This window comes from Sphaeramia orbicularis, chromosome 6 (assembly GCF_902148855.1).
Source record: "Sphaeramia orbicularis chromosome 6, fSphaOr1.1, whole genome shotgun sequence".
Classification (NCBI taxonomy): Eukaryota; Metazoa; Chordata; class Actinopteri; order Kurtiformes; family Apogonidae; genus Sphaeramia; species Sphaeramia orbicularis.
This window is the reverse complement of record NC_043962.1, coordinates 2,646,732-2,668,299: the sequence shown is the minus strand read 5'-3', so window position 1 is coordinate 2,668,299 and position 21,568 is coordinate 2,646,732. Positions and strand designations below refer to the sequence as shown.

Below are 21,568 nucleotides of genomic sequence, written 5' to 3'. Positions count from 1 at the left end.
TGTGGTTTGGGATTCAGTGTTGTGTTGGCTTTTTGGAAGTGACCGTATTTGGACAAGAGCAGTAGACATGAGTGGAATGGTTTTGTTAGTCAAACCAGACGACAAAAACTACCATAGAACTTTTTATTTGGGAAAAAACGCACTTAAATAATTAATGTTGTGAATAAACAGAGGTTGTGAAAGTGTGACTCATTAAACATCCAAGCTGTCATACAGACCTGTCAATCAAATCCAACACAGCACACACAGTACACCACAACGACAGGATGACATGGATGAGATCTGACTAACAGGACAATGATTAGAGGGTCCAAAAACAGAACGATCAGGTGGGTTTTTAGAGTAGAGGTCAGTGGAACTGTAAGGTGGGGGGGGGGGGTATCTAGTGGCCGTCAGCGGTACTGCACAATGGCAAACTGCACAACTTTAAAGGTGCAGGAGACTTTTGTGACCAATTTTTCCTCAAATCTGTCAAACCTCAGTCATATCCTCAGTATCATGAATCTGTTTGTCTGTCTGTCATTACTCACCTGAGTCTCTTCTTCATGGTGAACAGTTTCTTTGTTCCACCAGAAACAAACCATGTGTTTACAAACAGATTCGGGAGGGAACTCGGGCATCTGAGGAATTTTGTCGCGACGTGCATCGTAGGAAGCGAAACCTCGTGCAACCACCTGACAGCGGCAGCGCAAGCATATGATATTATATGGATGAAACACGACGCGGAAATGGCTGAAACATGGAAACGGCTGGAGGAATATGCATAGAGAGAAGGGAGCTCCGTCCATTTCCACATCGTCTATAGCAGCTGCCGCTGTCAGACAGTGGCACAAACCAGCCAGAATACTTGAGCAGTGACTGTTGGACTAATGTGGAACAACATGTATGAATACACAACAGCAGAAAAATGACCACATCTAGAACCTGTGGATCCACATGGGTCAACGTGCCAGTATATACATATATATATATATATGTGTGTATATATATATATATATATATATATATATATATATATATATACAGGGTGGGGAAGCAAAATTTACAATATTTTGAGGCAGGGATTGAAAGACAGTGTATGACCAATTAGTTTATTGAAAGTCATGAGAATTTATTTGCCACAAGAAAATGTCCATAATAGAAAATGTTTTTATTCTATGTGTCCTCCTTCTGTCTCAATAACTGCCTTCACACGCTTCCTGAAACTTGCGCAAGTGTTCCTCAAATATTCGGGTGACAACTTCTCCCATTCTTCTTTAATAGTATCTTTAAGAAAGTCAACATTGCTGTGTGATATTCTATTGGTAGCATGTTCTAAAACGCCCCAAACAGCAGAATCCAGAGGGTTTAGATCTGGGCTAGAAGGCGGCCATAAACATGATTCCCAAAAATTGCTAAAGTTGGATTTGTTGCTGTTGTCAACAAGTGTTTTGGTGTTCTTGTGTAAGATTTTAACTTCAAATCATATTTTACTGCATTTCTAACGGTCTTGTTGTCTACCTCAAGTTCAATTGCCATTTTTCTCATGGATTTGGTTGGATCCTTTAGGATTTTGGATTTGAGAGCTTTAATAAAAGCTTTGGTACGTTTTTTGTTGCTTCCTCCACTTCCAGACTTTCTGGTAATAGTTTTGCTCATAGTCATTCTCTTCTTTCCATTATAAACAGTCTTTATGGACACTCCAACTATTTTTGAAATCTCCTTTGGTGTGACGAGTGCATTCAGCAAATCACACACTCTTTGACGTTTGCTTTCCTGATTACTCATATGGGCAAAAGTTTCTGAAAAGGTATGGATAATAGTGTTAGGTATGATTATGACATCAGTATATGTTTGGGTTCAAAACAATTGATGTAGTGCCTGCTGAGAAAAAACAACTAAATGTTCATTGTAAATTTTGCTTCCCCACCCTGTATATATATATGTATATATATATATATATATATATATATATATATATATATATATATATATATATATACACACACACACACACACATACACACACGCCTTAGCGTTATGTCAATGATGTATATCAATTGTCTCAATATTTGTGCCAAGTTTGAAGTAAACTGAAACAAAATTGATGTTTTTATAGACATGGAATTTTGCCCATTATAAGTAAATGGAAAAAAACATTTTAAAAATTCATAAAAAATGTGAACTTTGACCTACTTTTCCCCAAATGTAATCACATCTGTTCTGGTCAGTGGTAATCTATAAACCCAGTTAGGTCTGAATTCAACGAATAGTTTTACTGTTAAAGTGTAAACAAACACACAGACCAAACTAAAAACAGTAACCCTTTCCTCTCCTTTGGGGGGGGGGGTTTAAATTAATCCTTTTTGTGTCCATGTGTACAAGGTCTTGAACTGAACCAAATTAGACTTCCTGCTTATGTTCAGTTTTTGTGGATTTCCTCCTGTACCGTTTCTATTTCATGTGTAGATGTTCAAACCTTCCTGTGTTTGTTTTGAAGGAACCACTTATCCAACTGTTGTGTAAAGGTCACTGAACACATCGCCTGTGTATTTGTTTGTGTCCTCTAGGTGGGTATAGACTTCACTGCATCCAATGGGAACCCTCGTGAACCCTCCTCCCTCCATTACATCAATCCACTGGGCAGCAACGAGTATCTGGCAGCCATTCTGGCAGTTGGACAGATCATACAGGACTATGATACGTGAGTCTTTAAAGCTTATTTTGGACAAATCCTGCAAGATTTTTTGCTTTTTATAGCGGCAAAAATATCTGACAACTGAAGAGCAGTGTTTGAGCAGCCGTCCTCAACACCAAAGTACCAGGAAGTACACACAGATTACTGCAGCATGTGGAGCTGAAATTCAGAAAAGACCAGACTTTCAGCTGGTTTAGTTCAGCGCTGGAATCTGTCATACTCAAAGCAACATCTATTTAATGTCACAGATTTAAATTCTTATTGTAGGCCCATCCAAAATCATAAAACAGTTTTATCACTGTTAATATCCGTCCCAATCCCATTATTTACCCATGAATCCACCCCTGCACACAACACGACCGTCCAATTATCATTGAGATTTAGGAGTTAATGACATAGATTCACAGCACTAATAAAGACTACAAGTCTACATTTAGAGGAGAAGTACTGTTTTTGAACTGTTGCTTGTCCAGGAAATGAGCAGTACCATTAGTTTTCAAAGTGCGTTAATCAAACACGGTTATCATGATAATTAGAATTTAAACGGTATTACTAACAGACTGCAATTTTACCGTGGTTTATTTTTATACCGGTAATCATTACATCCCTAGACATAACATAAATCCCTGTTGTCAGAAACACATTTCCTTTCTGTCTTCGTCTGAATAAGGAGCCATTTTATGACATGGCCTCCGTTTTCTACCCCCCCCACCCCACCCAGCTTGTTTCTCTGTGAATGTATCTGAATGTGTTACTTTGAGAAAAAAAAGGTATCAGGATTTCCTCTGTTGTCTAAATCCAGCTTGTTGAATTTGGTTGAAAAAAAAACTAACAAAAAAAAAAAAGAAAAAGAGATTTAACTAACGTTCCAATCTGTTGTCATGGTTTCCTTCTCAGCGACAAAATGTTTCCTGCCCTGGGATTTGGAGCCCAACTCCCACCAGACTGGAAGGTATGTGTACGATGTGTGCGCTGGTGTTGGTGATAATACTGTTTGTGTTTGTGTTCGACGGAGGTACGTGTGTGTGTGTGTGTGTGTGTGTGTGTGTGCAGTTGTCAGTTTCAAACGCACAGCTGGAGTAAGTGTGTGTAACATGCGCAGGTTTTCCACATCCAAACACACACACACGTATAAAACTGTAAGCATTCTACATGCATATTCACATGATTACGCAACTGTCAACCCATCTGTGTTGCCATGGCGCTGCGCTGATGAAAAGGACAAAGGAGAGGGAGCAGAACACAGAAAAAACAGAGTGATGGAGAAAGAAAGGGTGGGAGGGAGAAAGAGTGGGAGAAATGGACACTGTTTCTGAATATTTTCCAGTGCACTAAAGGCTCAGTGTGATGTTCAGATGTTCGCTCTGTGTTGTTTTCGTAGGTATCACATGAATTCGCCATCAACTTCAACCCCACCAACCCCTTCTGTTCAGGTGAGTTCCACTGACTGGGCATTTCTGAACCAAGGTTATTATCATTAACAAAAACTAATGGTATGACGAAAACTAGAGTTAAAAAAACATTTTCGTTCACTGAAATAAATAAAAACTATAATTCAAAGAAAAAAACTATAACTAACTGAAACTGTGTTGTGTGTTTACAAAACTAACTAAAACGGATAAAAATTATGGATAAAATTCCCTTCGTTTTCGTCTTTGTCAATGTCAGATTGATGTTAAATGGATTTCTTTGTCTCTCTCAGTTTTCTGTGCTGTCAACATACGACACTTTTTGGTCCGTCACTTGTGTTCACTTGTGGTTTCCAGTCGTCTTCTGGTCCCCACTCTACCTGGAAACATGGAGACTAAAGCAGCAGAGTCCTGTCTGGGATTGATTTGAATACGACGACAGAGAAGAAGAGAAAAGAGACCACTGAACTACAACTAAACTAAAACTAAGCATTTAGAAAAAAATGAAAATTAATAAAAACTATCAAACCTGCTCTAAAAACAAATTCAAACGAACTGAATTAGAGAAAAAAAGTCCAAACTAAATAAAACTAAACTAGAATGAAAAATCCAAAACTATTAGAACCTTGTTTTGAACGTCCAGTCGTTTGTTGATCGGCCTAAATATTTAAATATTGGGCCAGAGGTGCAGAGCTCCAGCAGGTTGAACGGTCAGAGGTGGTATTATGGGATGTGTTGGCTTCCTGACTCATTAAAAACACAGGTGTCGAACAAGGTTCTAATAGTTTTGGATTTTTCATTCTAGTTTAGTTTTATTTAGTTTGGACTGTTTTTTTTTTCTAGTTCAGTTTGTCTGAATTCATTTTTAGAGCAGGTTTGCTAGTTTTTATTAGTTTTCGTTTTTTTCTAAATGTTTAGTTTCAGTTTAGTTTTAGTTTTCTTTATATCTTTTCTCTTCTTCTCTGTCATATTCACATAAATCCCAGACAGGACTCTACTGCTTTAGTCTTCATGGACCCGCATCTCACATCAAATGGAAGCGTTGATGTCTGCCACGCTGGGCTTTGACTCACAGGTGTGAAAGACGACTCAGTGGCCTGACCACGGTGGAACTGTGAGTCAAAGCCCGACGTGGCAGACATCAATGCTTCCATTTGATGTGAGATGAGGGTCCAAATAACACAGATGAGAGCAGAATGTACAGATGGTTCAGCGGTACCAAGTGGACCTGACAGACAGGGTTCAAAGGGTTAAAGGAACGCTTAAGGAAGGACATTAAGGGGTCAAGGGTCACGGATGGACCGCCCACTACTGTTTGATTCATAACTGTTGAACCAGACCAGTTTAACACAAATATTCCACAGAACTGTAAAGGTCTAAATGCCAACTGAAACAGACTCAAAGGGCAACATCTGGTTTAAAATATTTTAAATGAAAAATATCTAAAACTACTGCGGCACAGATGATGTACAAACACCGATGTGTGTGTTTTCCCTCAGAACCAAACCAGTAGAATCAGAACATGTGATGAGTTTACCAGTGTTGAACTCACAGTAAACCCAGATGAGTGTTAAGAACCAACAACTACCACATAAGACCCTGATGTGTTCTCCATTTAAAGAAGAGGACAGACCACAGTAGAATAAAGCAGAACAGGTCCTGTCCTGGGTCCAAGTCATGTGACAGCAGGACCAGATCACTGCAGCAGGTGGTCCACTTCTCTGGGAGGATCTGACTGAGTCTGAGTAAATAACACCTTCACACTTCACCTACACTTCTACTGTCTTCAAAATAAACATTACTGTGACACTAAACAGTCTGATCTGACTGAAAATACCAGATCAGTTCATTTCCACACATTTACTGAGAACCTTCAACAGGTTATTTATGTTCCTGTGCACAGATTAAATATGGAAATAGACCAGTTGGCTTTTACTGTGTGGTCACGACCAGGAGAAACACATGCATCATGGACTTTTAGTCCAACGGTCCAAAGGGTCCAGAGGGTCCAATGGGTCCAACAGTCCAAAGAGTCCAATGGGTCCAAAGGGTCCAATGGGTCCAAAGGATCCAAAGGGTCCAATGGGTCCAACAGTCCAAAGGGTCCAATGGGTCCAATGGGTCCAAAGGATCCAAAGGGTCCAATGGGTTCAACGGTCCAAAGGGTCCAAAGGGTCCAACGGTCCAAAGGGTCCAACGGTCCAAAGGGTCCAAAGAATCCAAAGGGTCCAAAGAATCCAAAGGGTCTAATGGGTCCAACGGTCCAAAGAGTCCAATGGGTCCACTGGACTATTGGGATCAGTTTTCATTTGTCCGTCGTCCGTCCATAAACAATTTTTCTAGAATCTTCTTCTCCTAAACCTTCAGTCAGAATGACTTGATATTAGTTGTGGACCATCTTTGGGGTAAAGGTCTACCAGGTTTATTCAAAGAATTGGGAAATATTGATTTTTAAATTGTTTATGATTTTTCTTATTTTTCCAAACCTCCATTGGTTTATAATGGACACATTTTAAAGTGTTAACTGGAAAACAGTTGAACATATTGATATAATTACTGTTGGTAATAGATAGGAAGTCACATATGGGCTTTCATTTGGTGCCATGACCTTTGACCTTGAGTGATCTTGAGAGGTCAAACAGATGTCAGTTAATGTCTTTAAATGTGCTGTTGGACTTCAGGAGCCTTGGTCCTATTTTTCTAATCTTTTCGCTCTTTTTCAGCTGTAGGAGATAAAACCTGCTCCAGTTCCAGTTGCATAGACATATACATGTTTGGAAAAACCTCTCCAGTAAAATGATAAATACAGTGATACAGAGTCATTATCATGTTCGTCATGTTTCTTCAAAGGTCTTTGTGCCTCCTTTTAAATCTGAGCCTGTTAATGCAGCATAAGCTCTCTACATGTGTAGTTTTGTGTAAAATTTCCTGCTGCAGGTGGGAGACATCTTTGGTCCCTTTGACGCTCTTCCACACTGTCCTCTGTAGTGTTGAATGTATGTCTCTGTCCTCTGCAGTGTTGAATGTATGTCTCTGTACTCTGTAGTGTTGAATGTATGTCTCTGTACTCTGTAGTGTTGAATGTATGTCTCTGTACTCTGTAGTGTTGAATGTATGTCTCTGTCCTCTGTAGTGTTGAATGTATGTCTCTGTCCTCTGTAGTGTTGATTGTATGTCTCTGTCCTCTGTAGTGTTGATTGTATGTCTCTGTCCTCTGTAGTGTTGATTGTATGTCTCTGTACTCTGTAGTGTTGAATGTATGTCTCTGTCCTCTGTAGTGTTGATTGTATGTCTCTGTACTCTGTAGTGTTGAATGTTTATGTTTATGTTTACGCATTTGGCAGATGCTTTTTTCCAAAGCGACTTACAGGGGAAAACCAATTAAATCACTCAATCAATCAAATTTTATTTATATAGCGCCAGATCACAAAAAAGTTATCTCTTGACATTTTATATATAGAGTTGGTCAAAACCAGACTCTAAGTCAATTTACAGAAACCCAACAGAATCCTCCTGGAGCAAACACTTGTGACTGGTGACAGTGGAAGGAAAAACTTCCCTTTAACAGCAGAAACCTGGAGCAGACCCAGACTCCTGGAGGATGGCCGTCTGCCTTGACCAGTTGGGGTTAAAGAGAGAGAGTAGAGAAGGGGAAAAAGAGAGAGCGATAGAGATAGAGACTGGGGGAGAGGGGGAGAAGGGGGGAGTAGGGGGAGACACATGGAGGCGGTTGAGGATAAGTGAGTGGTGATGATGAGGGCAGGGAAGAGGCCGGACCACCGAAGCAGGTCCAGAGATAATCGTGAAAGAATCTGTGGTTATCCTGGAAAAACCTTATTAGAATATTTAAAATGGAATGTTTGAAAGTGCTAGGACAGGAGGTGCTCTCGGAAGAGCTGGGTCTTCAGGAGCTTCTTGAAGATAGGCAGGGATGACTCTGTTCTTGTAGCACTTGGTAGAGCGTTCCACCAACGTGGAACGCCCCATGAAAAGAGCCTGGATTGTCTTGTACAAGGTCTGGGGACCACCAGACTACGTTCCCCAGACGAGCGGAGTGGTCGTGGGGCGACATAAGCTTTTATTAGTGCACCTAAGTAGACAGGAGCAGACCCACGGAGAATTCTGTAGGCTAGGATTAAAGATTTGAATTTGATGCGGGCAGCTATGGGTAGCCAGTGTAACTCAATGAGTAAGGGGGTGACATGTGCCCTTTTAGGCTGATTGAAGACCAGACGCGCTGCTGCATTCTGGACCATCTGTAGTGGTTTGACAACACAAGCTGGGAGGCCCGTTAGAAGAGCATTGCAGTAGTCAAGATGGGAGATAACCATAGTCTGCACCAGGAGCTGGGTGGCCTGTTCGGTTAGGTATGGCCTGATCTTTCTTAGGTTGAACAGAGTGAAACGGCATGATCGGGTGACAGAGGCAACGTGATCCGTGAAGGTCAACTGATTATCAATCATGACTCCCAAGTTACGTACTACACTGGTAGGAGCCAGAGGTATGGAGTCAATAGTGATGGAGATGTCCTGCTGTATGGTTGGCTTAGCTGGGAAGACCAGCAGTTCAGTTTTGGACAGGTATGTCGGACAGGTATGAATGTATGTCTCTGTACTCTGTAGTGTTGAATGTATGTCTCTGTACTCTGTAGTGTTGAATGTATGTCTCTGTACTCTGTAGTGTTGAATGTATGTCTCTGTACTCTGTAGTGTTGAATGTATGTCTGTCCTCCCTCATCTATGTAGTGGAGCTTCATCAAGTAAATGCACACAGAGTCAAAATCAGAGATCGAGCAGAACTGGAGCTGCATAAAGTGTTCATTCATGCAGAAAATAAACACTCAGTTGAAATCTGCAGAAACAACTGACTTTTCACTCTGGGAGACCACTTTTATATTGTCAAAAGTAGGTTGGGTTTAGCTACCAACCACATCCATTTTTATCATATATTGAACATTAATCTAGTCATGTCGGAAACTCCCCTTTTTAGCTTGTCTCCCATAGGGTAAGGTCTTTTTGGTGTCTGTCAGGATTGGTCAAAACATTTACATATGAAACTAATTCCCAGTATTAGTTTATCACATATTAGTATGTACCTTTTTCCCAGAATATATAAATTATTTCCTAGAATGTCCAAAATTTCCACTCAACTGTACTTCTTTTGTACACTGCGTTTTCCGAAACTTTCCATGAGCTCACATGTTCTTTCTGCCCGCCCTGTTTTGTAACTTTCCATAAATTCACATGTTCTTTCAATGGCTACATGTGTTCGTTCTTTTGTGGGTCTCCCAGATAAAAAAAGACAGCTACTCTGGTCCAATCTACACATGACACTAAGAATAACTTCTAGCATGCAAATGAATACAGGCTAAATACTTTTGAATACAAATGGAATACTTTGGATTTAAATACTGATTTTTTGACACCACAATAGGATGTAAATGTGTTTATTGACAAATGTAACAGATGAGTACCCATCGCTGAGAGCATGACTGTGAGACCCAGAATGGAAGAGTATGAAGCGCTTTGAGCCCGACGGAGGCAGGAGGTGGTTTTAAATCAGTGCATGTACGTCAGCCCTCAGCTCAACATGCACTTGTACAGAGGATCTGCAGCTCGTCTTTATTAAAACATCTGCCTCCACAAGTGCCCTCTGTTTTAAGGTCACCCCATGAACTGCGTCTTCACAAAATACATAAGAGAGCGTTGCATCTACTTTATTTATTTATTTATTTATTTATTTTTGTATGGAAAGGGCAGTACAGCCTCCAGCTCACTGTGAACATCCAGGCCAAAGCAGAAAAACACATAAGAAGGACTGCAGTTAAAGAGCTGCACAAAGTATTTTACAGCCTCCTTTAGACAATGTTAGAATAATGATAAGAAAGAAAGACAAAACTGCACTTTTTATGTCTTAGTATGGAAGTGATTATTCATTATTTATAACAGGGGTGTCAAACATACGGTCTGGGGCCAAAACCGGCCCACCAAAGGGTTCAGTCAGGCCCCTGGGATGAATATGTGAACTGCTACAATTATAGAATAGAATAGAATAGAATAGACTTTATTTGCCATTTGCACGATACATAGCAGTATAGGTACAGTGGAATTATTGTGCGTTTCCCCGAGTCACAGAGTTAGAAAAAGATATGAATAAAAAACAGAAACAAAACAGAAACACAACTAAAACATATAAAAGCAGTTATTGCACAGACAAACATAAATACACATTTGTAAAACAGAGTACTGATCAGAAAAAAAAAGTAACAATAATTAGAGTACTGAGAGGTAAAAACAAGTTATTGCACATTCAGTTAAAATACTGGGAGGTTGAGCAGGTACTGAAGATACTGAAGATATTAATAATCAACAGTGTCAAAATCATTTTCAATCTGAAGTGGGTCCGATAAAATACAATCATAATAACTTATAAATAATGACAGCCCCAATTTTTTCTCTTAGTTTTAGAGTAAAACAGTTAAATTATATGAAAATCTTTACGTTTACAAACTGTCCTTTCACAAAAACTGCAAATAAACTGAATATGAACATGAAATGCTTTAATATAAATCAGTGTATTTGTACCAATATTCAGTCTGTTATTAAATGTTTGATGTATTAGTAGGTCCACTGTATCTGTACATTATAATGAACATGTGTAAATGATAAACTGAGACAGAATATTGTTGAAAGTGCTGTTATTTGTCTTAAATTTCAGGTTCATTGTAGTTTGTAGATGTAAACATTTTCATAATGTAATGTCACGTTATTCAATCTGAAACAGAAAACTTTGAAGCCGATATTATTTCTAGGTTATTCTGTTCTAATGCTGCGTTCCAGTTCACCTGTAACTCCTGTTTTTCCATCCTTCTACTGGTGAAAATGCACTGGAATGTCAGTCAAACCCGTGAACTCGTACTAGATCCATGTTCTCCCAGTTCCGAGTTCTGACGTCATGTACAAATGGTGCCCCCCCCATGGATGTGGTGTTTATGCAGATTGTTTATTAAAGCAAGGTATTGCTCTGATATTATTTATCTGTAAATGTTCTGCATAATCAGCAGCTGCTCTAATGTTAGCGAGTTTTCAGTCCAATGAGTGTAAGAATAAATTAATACCAAACACAAATCCAAATATACAAATAACATCAAAGGTAGAACAGCTTCTCTTGCCTTATGCGCCGTTTTTTCCTCCTCTGTTTCCCTCAAAGAAGCAAAGAACAAACACCTTTAGTGATAGAAATGACTGTAAATGAGCATAACGTACGGTCCACCATGTTGGTTTGTTTACATCTAATTCCCACAATTCCTTGCACTCAAGCAGTTTGGTGTGACTTGCCTGGAACGTTACAAAGTCGTGAGTCGTGGTATGAAGTCGTGATTACAGGCTCAAAAAAACGGCCTGGAACACAGCATTCTTGAACTGGTTCAACCTATTTGAATCACTATCGGCATTGTACCCATGGTGCCATTGTACGACAGCATGATCAGTAGAACTTGTCTGCCACCACTATCCATTTGTAAACTACCATTTAATCTTGCATTGTGCAGGTAATAATTGGAGCCAACATGTGAGGCATGAAGGCAAGAGCATGGATGTGTTCGGTCTGTCCAGTATGATTCCATTCATCCAGCCGTAGTGAACTGCAGCCTTCACATGTTAGCATCGTCTGCTAACAGTAGAAATGTCATGAATGGCAGCAGAACCACCTCCAAAAATGGAGTGTGACGGCAGGGATGAAGAATTCAAAGTAGACAGAGGCTGAAATCTCTCAGCATACCTCACAACATTTGAATACGGACATTAAATTGTGCCTCGTAGATAGTCAGGGAGTGTTTGAATTCATTTGGTGAGTTTGGCGGCGATCGGGCCTATGAAGGCTGAGGAAAACCCGTACAAATGCCCTCCTGTGCTGCAGCATCGATCAATCGGACACAGAATGTGTATTATATAGTAGGATATTGGGCTGAACGTGGCCCCTGAACTAACCTGACTTTACTGCTCTGATCTGTTTGTTTTTTCTGCTGTGTTTGTAGGAGTGGAGGGCATCGCCCAGGCGTACTCAGCCTGCCTGCCTCACATCCGTTTCTACGGCCCCACCAACTTCGCTCCAATCATCAACCATGTAGCACGCTTCGCTGCCCAGGCCCTTCAACAGGAGAGAGCAGCGGTAGGTGAACACATGTTCTGCCATGTTCAGTCCAGTCCACTGTCATTTACACACACTCAACAGTTAGGGCTGTTTCTGTACAAACTCACAGTTCAGATTAAATCTGTCCATAATCTGATTTTTCAATAACAGATAAGGTGGCATCTTTTGTGCATTTTGTGGTTTATTTGCTTTATTATAAGGCAGATAATTGGGGGGGTTTCAGGGATATACCTTTACTTATGGCCCCCACCTCATTTAAGGCTCATTTATGTTCACTTTATGAACATAAATCTGTTTCTAATGTTGTCATGTGTCACTGCCCTCATTCTTCCATGTGTCCAATGTGTTGGAATGAGCGTTTCAATGAATCCACCAGAGGGCGCTGCTCTTAATTAACCATACTGGACAAATACCACAAAGAAGAGTAAAGTTTTATGAGAAGAAGAAGAAAGTCAGTAATACCAAACACAGCACTGACAGAGGAGGTTTAACTGATGTTCAGATTCAGAAGGGTACACTGTAAAAAATCTGACCATGTGTATTTGTCTCTGGGTTCTGTCATAAGCTGAAAGTCTGAAAAGACCTTGGTTTTGAAACATATTCTCTGTTGTATGACGCATGTGTGTGTCCTGTCCTAAACTATGCTGCAGATATATGGGGGGGGGGGCAGCTTTAGACGCTGTTGAAAACAGAGCCATCTGCTGCTTTCTTGGGGTTCATAAGTTTGTCCCAGTTTTGGCAGCGCAGGGTGACATGGGTTGGGTTCCTGGTGCAATTCAAAGAAAATGTGAAATGGTTCAATTATGGAATCGAATGATTAATATGCCAGATAATTGAATAACCAAAAAAGTTTTTCGCTGGGGTAAGACAAGGTCCCCTTGGGCGTCAGAGGTCAGAGCTGTCTTTGCGGAAGCACAACTTCAATATCTATTCCACAACGGCCTTTCATGTAGTATTAACAAGATCAGAGCTAACCTAATGTCTGCTTTAGACGAAGAATGGGTGAATGGGATCCAGACTAAACCGAAGCTGCGGACATACATTCAACTAAAAAACACATAGAAAACAGAGTTTTACTCTTGACTTGACCAGGAACCAAAGGTCCCTGATTGCTCAGCTGCGTACAGGAATCCTTCCGTTGGCTTTAGGAACTGGGAGATTTACCCAAACCCCAGAAGAAAACAGACTTTGTGAACTGTGTGATCTGGGGGAAGTGGAAAATGAATCCCATGTTCTTTTGTATTGTCCTCTATATGATGAACTGAGAGCCTCTGTGTTTGATGATATGTTCATCTGAAATCCTGATCTGTTCTGGAGCACTGATGATGACCCGATGAAATGGTTGTTTAGTTCAAATGTATCTAAATTAGCATTATTAGTTTGTAAAGCCTGGAAAAAGCTGCAGATGTGTTGGTTTAAATAGGTCAGTACTTTGTTTTGTTCATATCTATTGTGCCTACTGTCTGATATTTGATTTTTGGTTGTATTTTTTGGTGTCTTATAAGCCCATGTAAGGGCTGGGCAGGTTTATGTGCAAGACACAATAATAAAAACATTCATTCATTTATTTGTCACATTTCTGTTCCAAATATCTCATCACGCTTAAAATCAGACAGAATCACCTACAGAGGAACTTTTCAGTGAGATATAAGAACTGATTTATAGACAATAGATCTGGAAAATCTGATTTACACTGATCTGAACAAGATCGTTTTCACTTGTTCCATTGGCAGAGTCTTTTGCTTGAATTAAGCAAAAAAAAAAAAAAATCTTGAATTAAGCAAAAAAATCTGCCAATATCTCAGTGTAAAGTTCCTCTGTAGGTGATTCTGTCTGATTTTAAGTGTGATGAGATATTTGGACTAGAAATGAGACAAATACACTTGGTCAGATTTAGATTTTAGAGTGTATTTTTTATACATATGTCAGTAGTTTTTCACTAACTCATACAGTCGCTCTTTACAAAGTTCTGCTAACTATGGAAATTATTCTGTTCCAATGTCAACACTGCCCCCTGTGGTTCTGGGTGGTACTGCTCTGTATTCTCTGTCTGGGTTCATATCCACAAACTCCCAGAAAACAGACAGAATTACTTATGTAATGTAGACAGAGGACGGACAGAAGGCTGCGTCGTAAATCTGACTCACTCCTAGTATTTGTGTTTTCTGTATAAAAACCACTGTCCTGTTAAAACTTAATCAACTTTTTTTTAAATAATGTTTACAGGATGTGCTGTAGTTCTAGTCTGATTTTTATCTCTTCACTTAACTTTACTATTCTCTGCTGTCAAAACAAGTCTGTGTGTTTTCCTTGACATTACCGTCCTTTTTTTTTTCTTGTGCTGAGTGTTTCTGTGTTTGCCTTGAACATGATGCTGTTTACTGGCCAACAGCGACAGTCAGCAGTGAGTGCCTGTCAGAACATCATTTATCTGCTCTGTTTATTGGTTTGATGGATGACACGCCTAACAAAGTGTGGCTGGGTCTGTTGGCATGTTGAGCAGAAGAACAGTGACACTAGAGTGACCAATTCTGTCCTCTGCTCCTCCATCTTACACCTCTGTTTGGTTGAAACATTGACCACCAGTGTTGGGCAGATTACTTTTAAAAAGTAATTAGTTACAGTTACTAGTTACTTTCCCAAAAAGTAATGGAATTAGTAACGGAATTACTCCTTCATAAATGTAATTAGTTACCAGGGAAATTAGTTATTGTGTTACTTTTTTGAAAACCTTCAAATATGTAAAAGGAAACTGAGTTTTGAGCGTGTTTCACGGGTCAGATTCATAGAGTAGAACAGCAGACAGGTAATGAAGACCAGGACTGTGGTGAGGCTGGGCTCCACCAGGGCCCACCGGGGCCAAGCTGGGGTCCACCAGGGCCTGGCTTTTCCACCACATAAGTGCATATGTGCATTTACTGAAGCACATACTCCTCCAGTTAATCCTACATCTGCACTTTTTTCCATTCACTCCTCCCTGATACAGCAGGAAATGTCTGCAGTCCAGTCAGTCGGACTCACTGATAACTCCTCCCCTAAATTAGCTGCGCACGTAGCTGCGTAGTTCAAGTGACAGTGGTGTGCAGCGGACAACTCAGACTGGTAGATGTCATCAGTCGTACAGGTGAAGGCTGTGTGGACAACTCAGACTCATGGACACACAGGTGAAACATGAAGGCATTGTGGGTAATCTGAATAGAAGAATGACTCGTTAACAAACGACTCACAATGAATCGGTTCTCGTCGTTCACTGAAAAGAGCCGTTCAAAAGACTTGAGTCGTCCGTGAACGCCACACCTCTGGTGCCTGGCAGAGCGAGTCAGGACAGATAACAGCTGTTAGATCAGTGCACAGTAACACACCACATTTCACTGCCGGTAACGGTGTTGTAACGTTTCAAATAATAATTCATTAGGTTACTTATTACTGGAAAACAGTAACAGCGTTAGTAACAGTTATTTTTAACGCCGTTATTCCCAACACTGCTGACCACATACTCATACAGTACAGAGGAAGTATTCTATTTTCCATTTATATTATCTGCATCATCTTCTGCCTCTTCATTTATTTATTTATTTATTTGCACATCTTAAAACAGCAAGAGAAAATTTTGACAAATAACATCCAAAAACAAGTAACATCATTCTTCAGGAGAGGTTAGAAGCCAAAAAAGGCTTATATGAATACCTCCCCAGAAATGAACAATGCACAGGGAAAAAAAAAGGTAAAAGAATTAAAAATACAATATAACTGAATTATAAACTAAAGTAAAAACAATAAAAATGCAAATCACATTACAAATCATCAAATACAAATCAAATGATATACAGCCTTACATTTGTTCATGAATTAAAGTCTTCATCTTTTTTTTTTTAAACTTAATTTTTATTAAATTTTCTCTTTTTTTTCAGTACAGTACAATTATACATTCAATTATACAGTTCAATTAATTTCTCTTCCCCCTACACAGCTGCAAATATATTCTCATACACCTCCACAGACACATATAATGACATTTAAGAAAGCAGTAATAATTATAGCAAACAATGATTACTTCAAAAAACAAACAAAAATAAATAAATAAATAAATAAAAATAAAAAAGGCTGTAGATATAGATCTTCGTCAGAGGTAGATTGACAGCACTTTGATAACATGGAGTGTTCTTGCAACACCAGTAAATATTATTGCAGTAGTAAAGGTAACATAGGTTCCCATCTTTTAGTAAATATGGTTTTCTGAAGCCGGAGCAAGTGTGTGATCTGCTCCATCTGGTAAATATCCCAAACTTTTTGAATCCATGTATTATATGAGGGAGGTTCTGGTTTCATCCAGCTGATGGTTATAGACTTTAAAGCAGCGGTGAATAATATATTCAAAAGGTATTTATCTGCTTTTCTATCCAGACCTTCAGGTATTACTCCCAAAACTGCCACTGTGAAGCTTTGTGGGATGTTCATTTTAAAAACCTCCTTCACGGCATTGAACACCTCCCTCCAAAACACACTTAACTTAGGACAAACCCAAAATATATGAGTGTGATTAGCTTTATGGGCTCCGCAGTTCCTCCAGCATGAGCTGGGATGTTGGGGATCCATTTTAGACATTATTTCTGGTGTTCTGAAATATCTAATGATTATTTTCCATTTGAATTCCCTCCATGTATTAGAATTTGTAACCAGATGTGCCTCCGTACATACATCGCGCCAGTCATCCTCAGATATGTCCACGTTCGCCTCTGCCTCCCATCTCCCTCTTATCTGCGAGGAGTTATTTTGATTCATAAATAAGAAAATATTATACAATTTAGAAATTACTTTCTTTTCTCCATCACCAGTTTGTAACTCTATCACATACTTTTCTAGGGGTGTAGGTTTTGCGAATTTATCCCATTCCTTGTGAGTCATCAGAAAAGTTCTAAGTTGCAAATACCTAAAAAAATTTGAACTGGGGAGATCAAAGTCATCTTTCAACTGCTCAAATGTCTTAAATATCCCACCATCAAACAGCTGATGCAGGTAAATCAATCCCTTTTCTGACCATTTTTTAAAGCTGTTGTCTAGATTATTGGGTGTAAAAGACTTCATGTAGCCAATATTTATCAAAGGTGAAATTAACTTTGGGAGCTTAAATGCACACTTTATTTTACTCCATATTTTAAAAGTGACCCTGGTCCAGTCGGACATCTCTCCAGTGGGTGCATCTAGAAAGGGCATGCTTTGTAAGGGATCTTGACATTGTTGTTTTTCAATATTAACCCATCGTGTGTTTGTGTTGTCCTGAATCCATCCTATCAAGGGTTTCATTTGTGCAGCCCAAAAGTAAAATTTTAAATTTGGTAGGTTGAGGCCTCCACTGGACTTTGATAATTGTAGAGTTTTAAGTCTAATTCTAGGACGCTTATTTTGCCATATGAATTTTGACAACATTTTATCCAAATTGTTGAAAACAAGCTTAGGAATATCTATGGGCAACATCTGAAATAAATAGAGAAGTCGTGGCAGAACGTTCATGCGGATGCTTTCAATACGTCCCAGCAGAGAAAGAGGGAGCACAGACCAACGATCCAGGTCTCCTTTTATGCACTGGATTATTTTGATATAATTAGCATCATAAAGGTTCTGTAGGGATAAGGGAATAAATATACCAAGATATTTAATACCATCACTGGGCCATTTAAAACCAGTCTGAAGTTTTACGTTTTGGGGTATCTTGCCATTGATGTCCATAGCCTCTGTTTTATCAATATTTACCTTATATCCTGAGTAGTATCCAAATTCATTAATTAAAGTCTTAAGATGTGGTATTGTAGATGCCAATTCTGTTAGATATAGCAATACATCATCTGCATATAGTGACAATTTATGTTCCTCAGTATTTATCATAATTCCTTTTATGTTAATATTATCTCTGATGAGTTGGGCAAATGGTTCAATGCTGATGGCAAAAAGCAATGGTGACAGAGAACAGCCCTGTCTACAGCCGCGTTCCAGTTTAAATCTCTGTGATATATAGCCATTGACTTTAACGGAAGCCTGGGGGTCTGAATAGAGTGTTTGAATCCAGTTTATAAAGTTAGGTCCAAATCCAAAGCGTTTTAAAGTTTGAAATAAAAATTGCCATGACACACGGTCAAATGCTTTCTGAGCATCCAAAGATAAAATCATTGACTCTGATTTCTTATCTTTTTGATATGATATTATATTCAGCAGACGTCGTAAATTATCCCCATAATATCTTCCAGCAATGAATCCAGTTTGGTCAGGATGAATAATTTGAGTTATCATTTGGTTGACTCGTTTAGCCAATATTGCTGTCAATATTCACACATCTCTATTTAGCAGTGATATTGGTCTATAGGACTGGCATTCGGTCGGATCTTTGCCCTCTTTATGTATCACTATGATGGTTGCATCTGTCCAGGAAGGTGCCACAGTTTTAGAATAAAGTGCGTAGTGATATGCTTTTAACAATAGGGGGGAAAGTCTATCACTAAAAGTTTTATAAAATTCATTAATGTAGCCATCTGGCCCTGGGGTTTTATTATTTTTTAGTGTTGAGATCACCTGCTTGATCTCCCATTCTTCAATTGGTTTATCTAGATCCCTAGCAGTCATTTCAGTCAATTCTGGTAATTTTATGTTTTTTAAGAAATCTGCAATTTTTTTATCATTGGTGCAAGTATCTGTATTTTTAAGGGGGAATTTATAGAAAAGTGCAAAGGATTCTGCTATTTCATCTGGTTTTGTAACAAAAGTACTTTGTGATTTTATTTTTTGCACTATATTAGATGACTTTTGTTTTCTTAATTGGAAAGCTAATAATCTGCTTGCCCTATTGCCGTGCTCATAATATTTTTGTTTGGTAAATCTTAAATTTCCTTCAATCTTATCTGATAGTAAACTATTAAGTTCTCTACGTGTTGTATTTAATTGTTTTAGTAAACTATTTGATGCAGACTGTTTATGATTATATTCTAATTCTTTTATTTTATCTTCTAATTCTCGCTGTTTGGCTTCCTTCTGTCTTTTCCTAGCACATGTAAATGAAATAATGCGACCTCTAAGGAATGCTTTGGCACAGTCCCATATGATAAGGGGGGATGTTACCGATGAAATATTAGTGTCCATGTAATTCTTAAGCTCTGTTTTGATGAAGAAGTTAAATTCTCTGTCATTTAGGAGGGATGCATTTAGTCTCCATTGTTTAGAGGATGATCTCTGGCCTATATCCCACTTTAATTCTATAGGTGCATGATCAGATAATGTAATAGGTAGTATTTTAATATCAGATATTCTATATTGGTCTTTCTTAGACGTAAAGAAATAATCAATTCTTGAATATGATGCATGTCTGTTTGAGTAAAATGTGAAATCTCTACTTCCAGGGAATTTGCTCCTCCATACATCAACAAGGCCAGCCTCTGCGCATTGATATTTGAGCATTTTACTCATTTGGGAAAGGGTAGCTTTAGAGGGGGGTTTCCGGTCTAACATATTAGACATTACACAATTAAAATCTCCTCCTATCAAAATTAGTCCAGTGCTATATTGTAATATTTTATTAAATAGCATTCTAATGAAGCCAGGATCATCTTCATTCGGTGCGTATACATTAATGAAGGATACTTTTGTGCCATCAATCAGTCCATTAACCAAGATATACCGGCCCTCAGTGTCCTTATGTGCAGAAGTTTTTACAAAATTGACATGTCTATGTATGAGTATAGATACCCCCTTTTTCCTCCCAGAGTGATGCGAGGAATAATATACTTTATCTGCCCACGACATTTTTAGCTTTTCGTGTTCTGCATCAGATAAGTGGGTTTCCTGTAGGAAAGCTATCTGACAGTTGACTTGTTTCAGTTGGTACATAATTTTCTTTCTCTTAACAGGACTATGGAGACCTTTAACATTATAGCTTATAATTTTGAGTGTTCCCATTAATTAAAGAATAGGATTTGTGGATAGATTTCCCAGTATTGACAACCATGGGATGGAGATGGGAAGCAGAGGCAAAAAATTTGTGAATATAGTATATGTATGGAGGTGTAAGTTCTAAAGAGTGGATTTAGATAATAAAACCAAAGGTAATGAAGTAAATGTAAGTTACTAATACAGCAGCAGAATAGCATTTCTATCTCAGCATAGTCAATATCAGACCAAGTAGGGGAAAAGAAAGATAACCTTCTTGTACTAATGATTAAGGCAGGGTCCCTGGGGAACAGAGGGACCAGAACTAACAAAACAAGAAAACAAACAACACTAACATTAGCTGACATTAGTTAAACAGCAACGTAGTGGTGGACTTAGTCCCTAGCCACTAAACAAATGGCAAGAAAACAGTCTCAGATGATATAGACTGTCTACAAGTGTGCGAAAAAATACTCACTTGTGCTCCTGCAGAACAAGCATCAAGTTAAACAGCCTTACATTATGAAAAGGCTACCCAAACATGACATATGAAAATGTTACTCCGGAAAACAAACGTTCATCGTTCATCCTTCTTCAGGCTCTGTGCGTAGTTTCTGGACGTATTCCATGGCTTTTTTCGGATCCACAAACTCCTCGTCCTGGTCATTAAAGGTGATCCGGAGTCTGGCCGGGTAGAGCAGGCCGTATCGGACTCCTTTCCGATTTCGAAGCTCCTTACGTACGTCGGTGAATGCAGCCCTAGCTCTGGCGACGTTGGAAGTGTAGTCGGGGAATACTGCAATCCGTTTCCCGTTGTACATCAGCGGGGCTCGGTCTCGTGCTCTCCTCAGAATTTCCGCCGCGTCTCCGTCATAATGAAGTTTAACGATCATCACTCGTGGCTTCACCTGGAGTTCCTAAGTGTACGGTGCGAGCGGTCAATCTTTATCTCCCGATCCAACTGCAGCACTTCTTTAAGCATTTTAGACACCGACTCTGGCGCACTGGAATTCGGGAGCTCGTCCACACCAGCAATCCTAATGTTTCCCCGTCTCATTCTGCCCTCCATGTCCTCACACTTGTCTTTCAAAGTCACAATCTGGCTTTGAAGGCTAGTTACCGTGGTTTGCAGTGAGGCCACCTCATCCGACCACGTCGATAGTCCTTCAGTCACATCTTGAATGTCCGTTTTCATTTGGTTTATTTCTGACCTGATAGCTGCTGAGGTGTTAGCAATTTCCGACCGCACAGCTCGTAGCTCGGATTTGAGGGTGTCGAAGTCCTCCGCTAGGGCACTTTTAAGTTCCTCTCTGAGGATTTTCGATATTTCTCCCCTCACAGTGTCGAGGATGTCGGCTTTGATATTTTCGGCGGACATAGTTACACTTTCAGTACTTTCTGTCGGTGACAGTTGGACCAG

At 39.3% G+C, this 21,568-nt stretch overlaps 1 protein-coding gene and 1 pseudogene across 2 annotated transcripts in view; both read left to right on the top strand.

Moving 5' to 3' along the window:
- Positions 1 to 21,568, top strand: part of LOC115421684 (CCR4-NOT transcription complex subunit 1-like) — a 969,367-nt pseudogene that overhangs the window by 391,944 nt on the left and 555,855 nt on the right.
- Positions 1 to 21,568, top strand: part of cpne2 (copine II) — a 106,232-nt gene that overhangs the window by 72,927 nt on the left and 11,737 nt on the right. For both annotated transcript variants that reach the window (XM_030137670.1, XM_030137669.1), the window contains 4 exons: positions 2,550 to 2,683; positions 3,575 to 3,629; positions 4,059 to 4,110; positions 12,122 to 12,255. In XM_030137670.1, the coding sequence (XP_029993530.1) occupies positions 2,550 to 2,683; positions 3,575 to 3,629; positions 4,059 to 4,110; positions 12,122 to 12,255 (375 nt within the window). The remainder of the gene's footprint in view (positions 1 to 2,549; positions 2,684 to 3,574; positions 3,630 to 4,058; positions 4,111 to 12,121; positions 12,256 to 21,568) is intronic.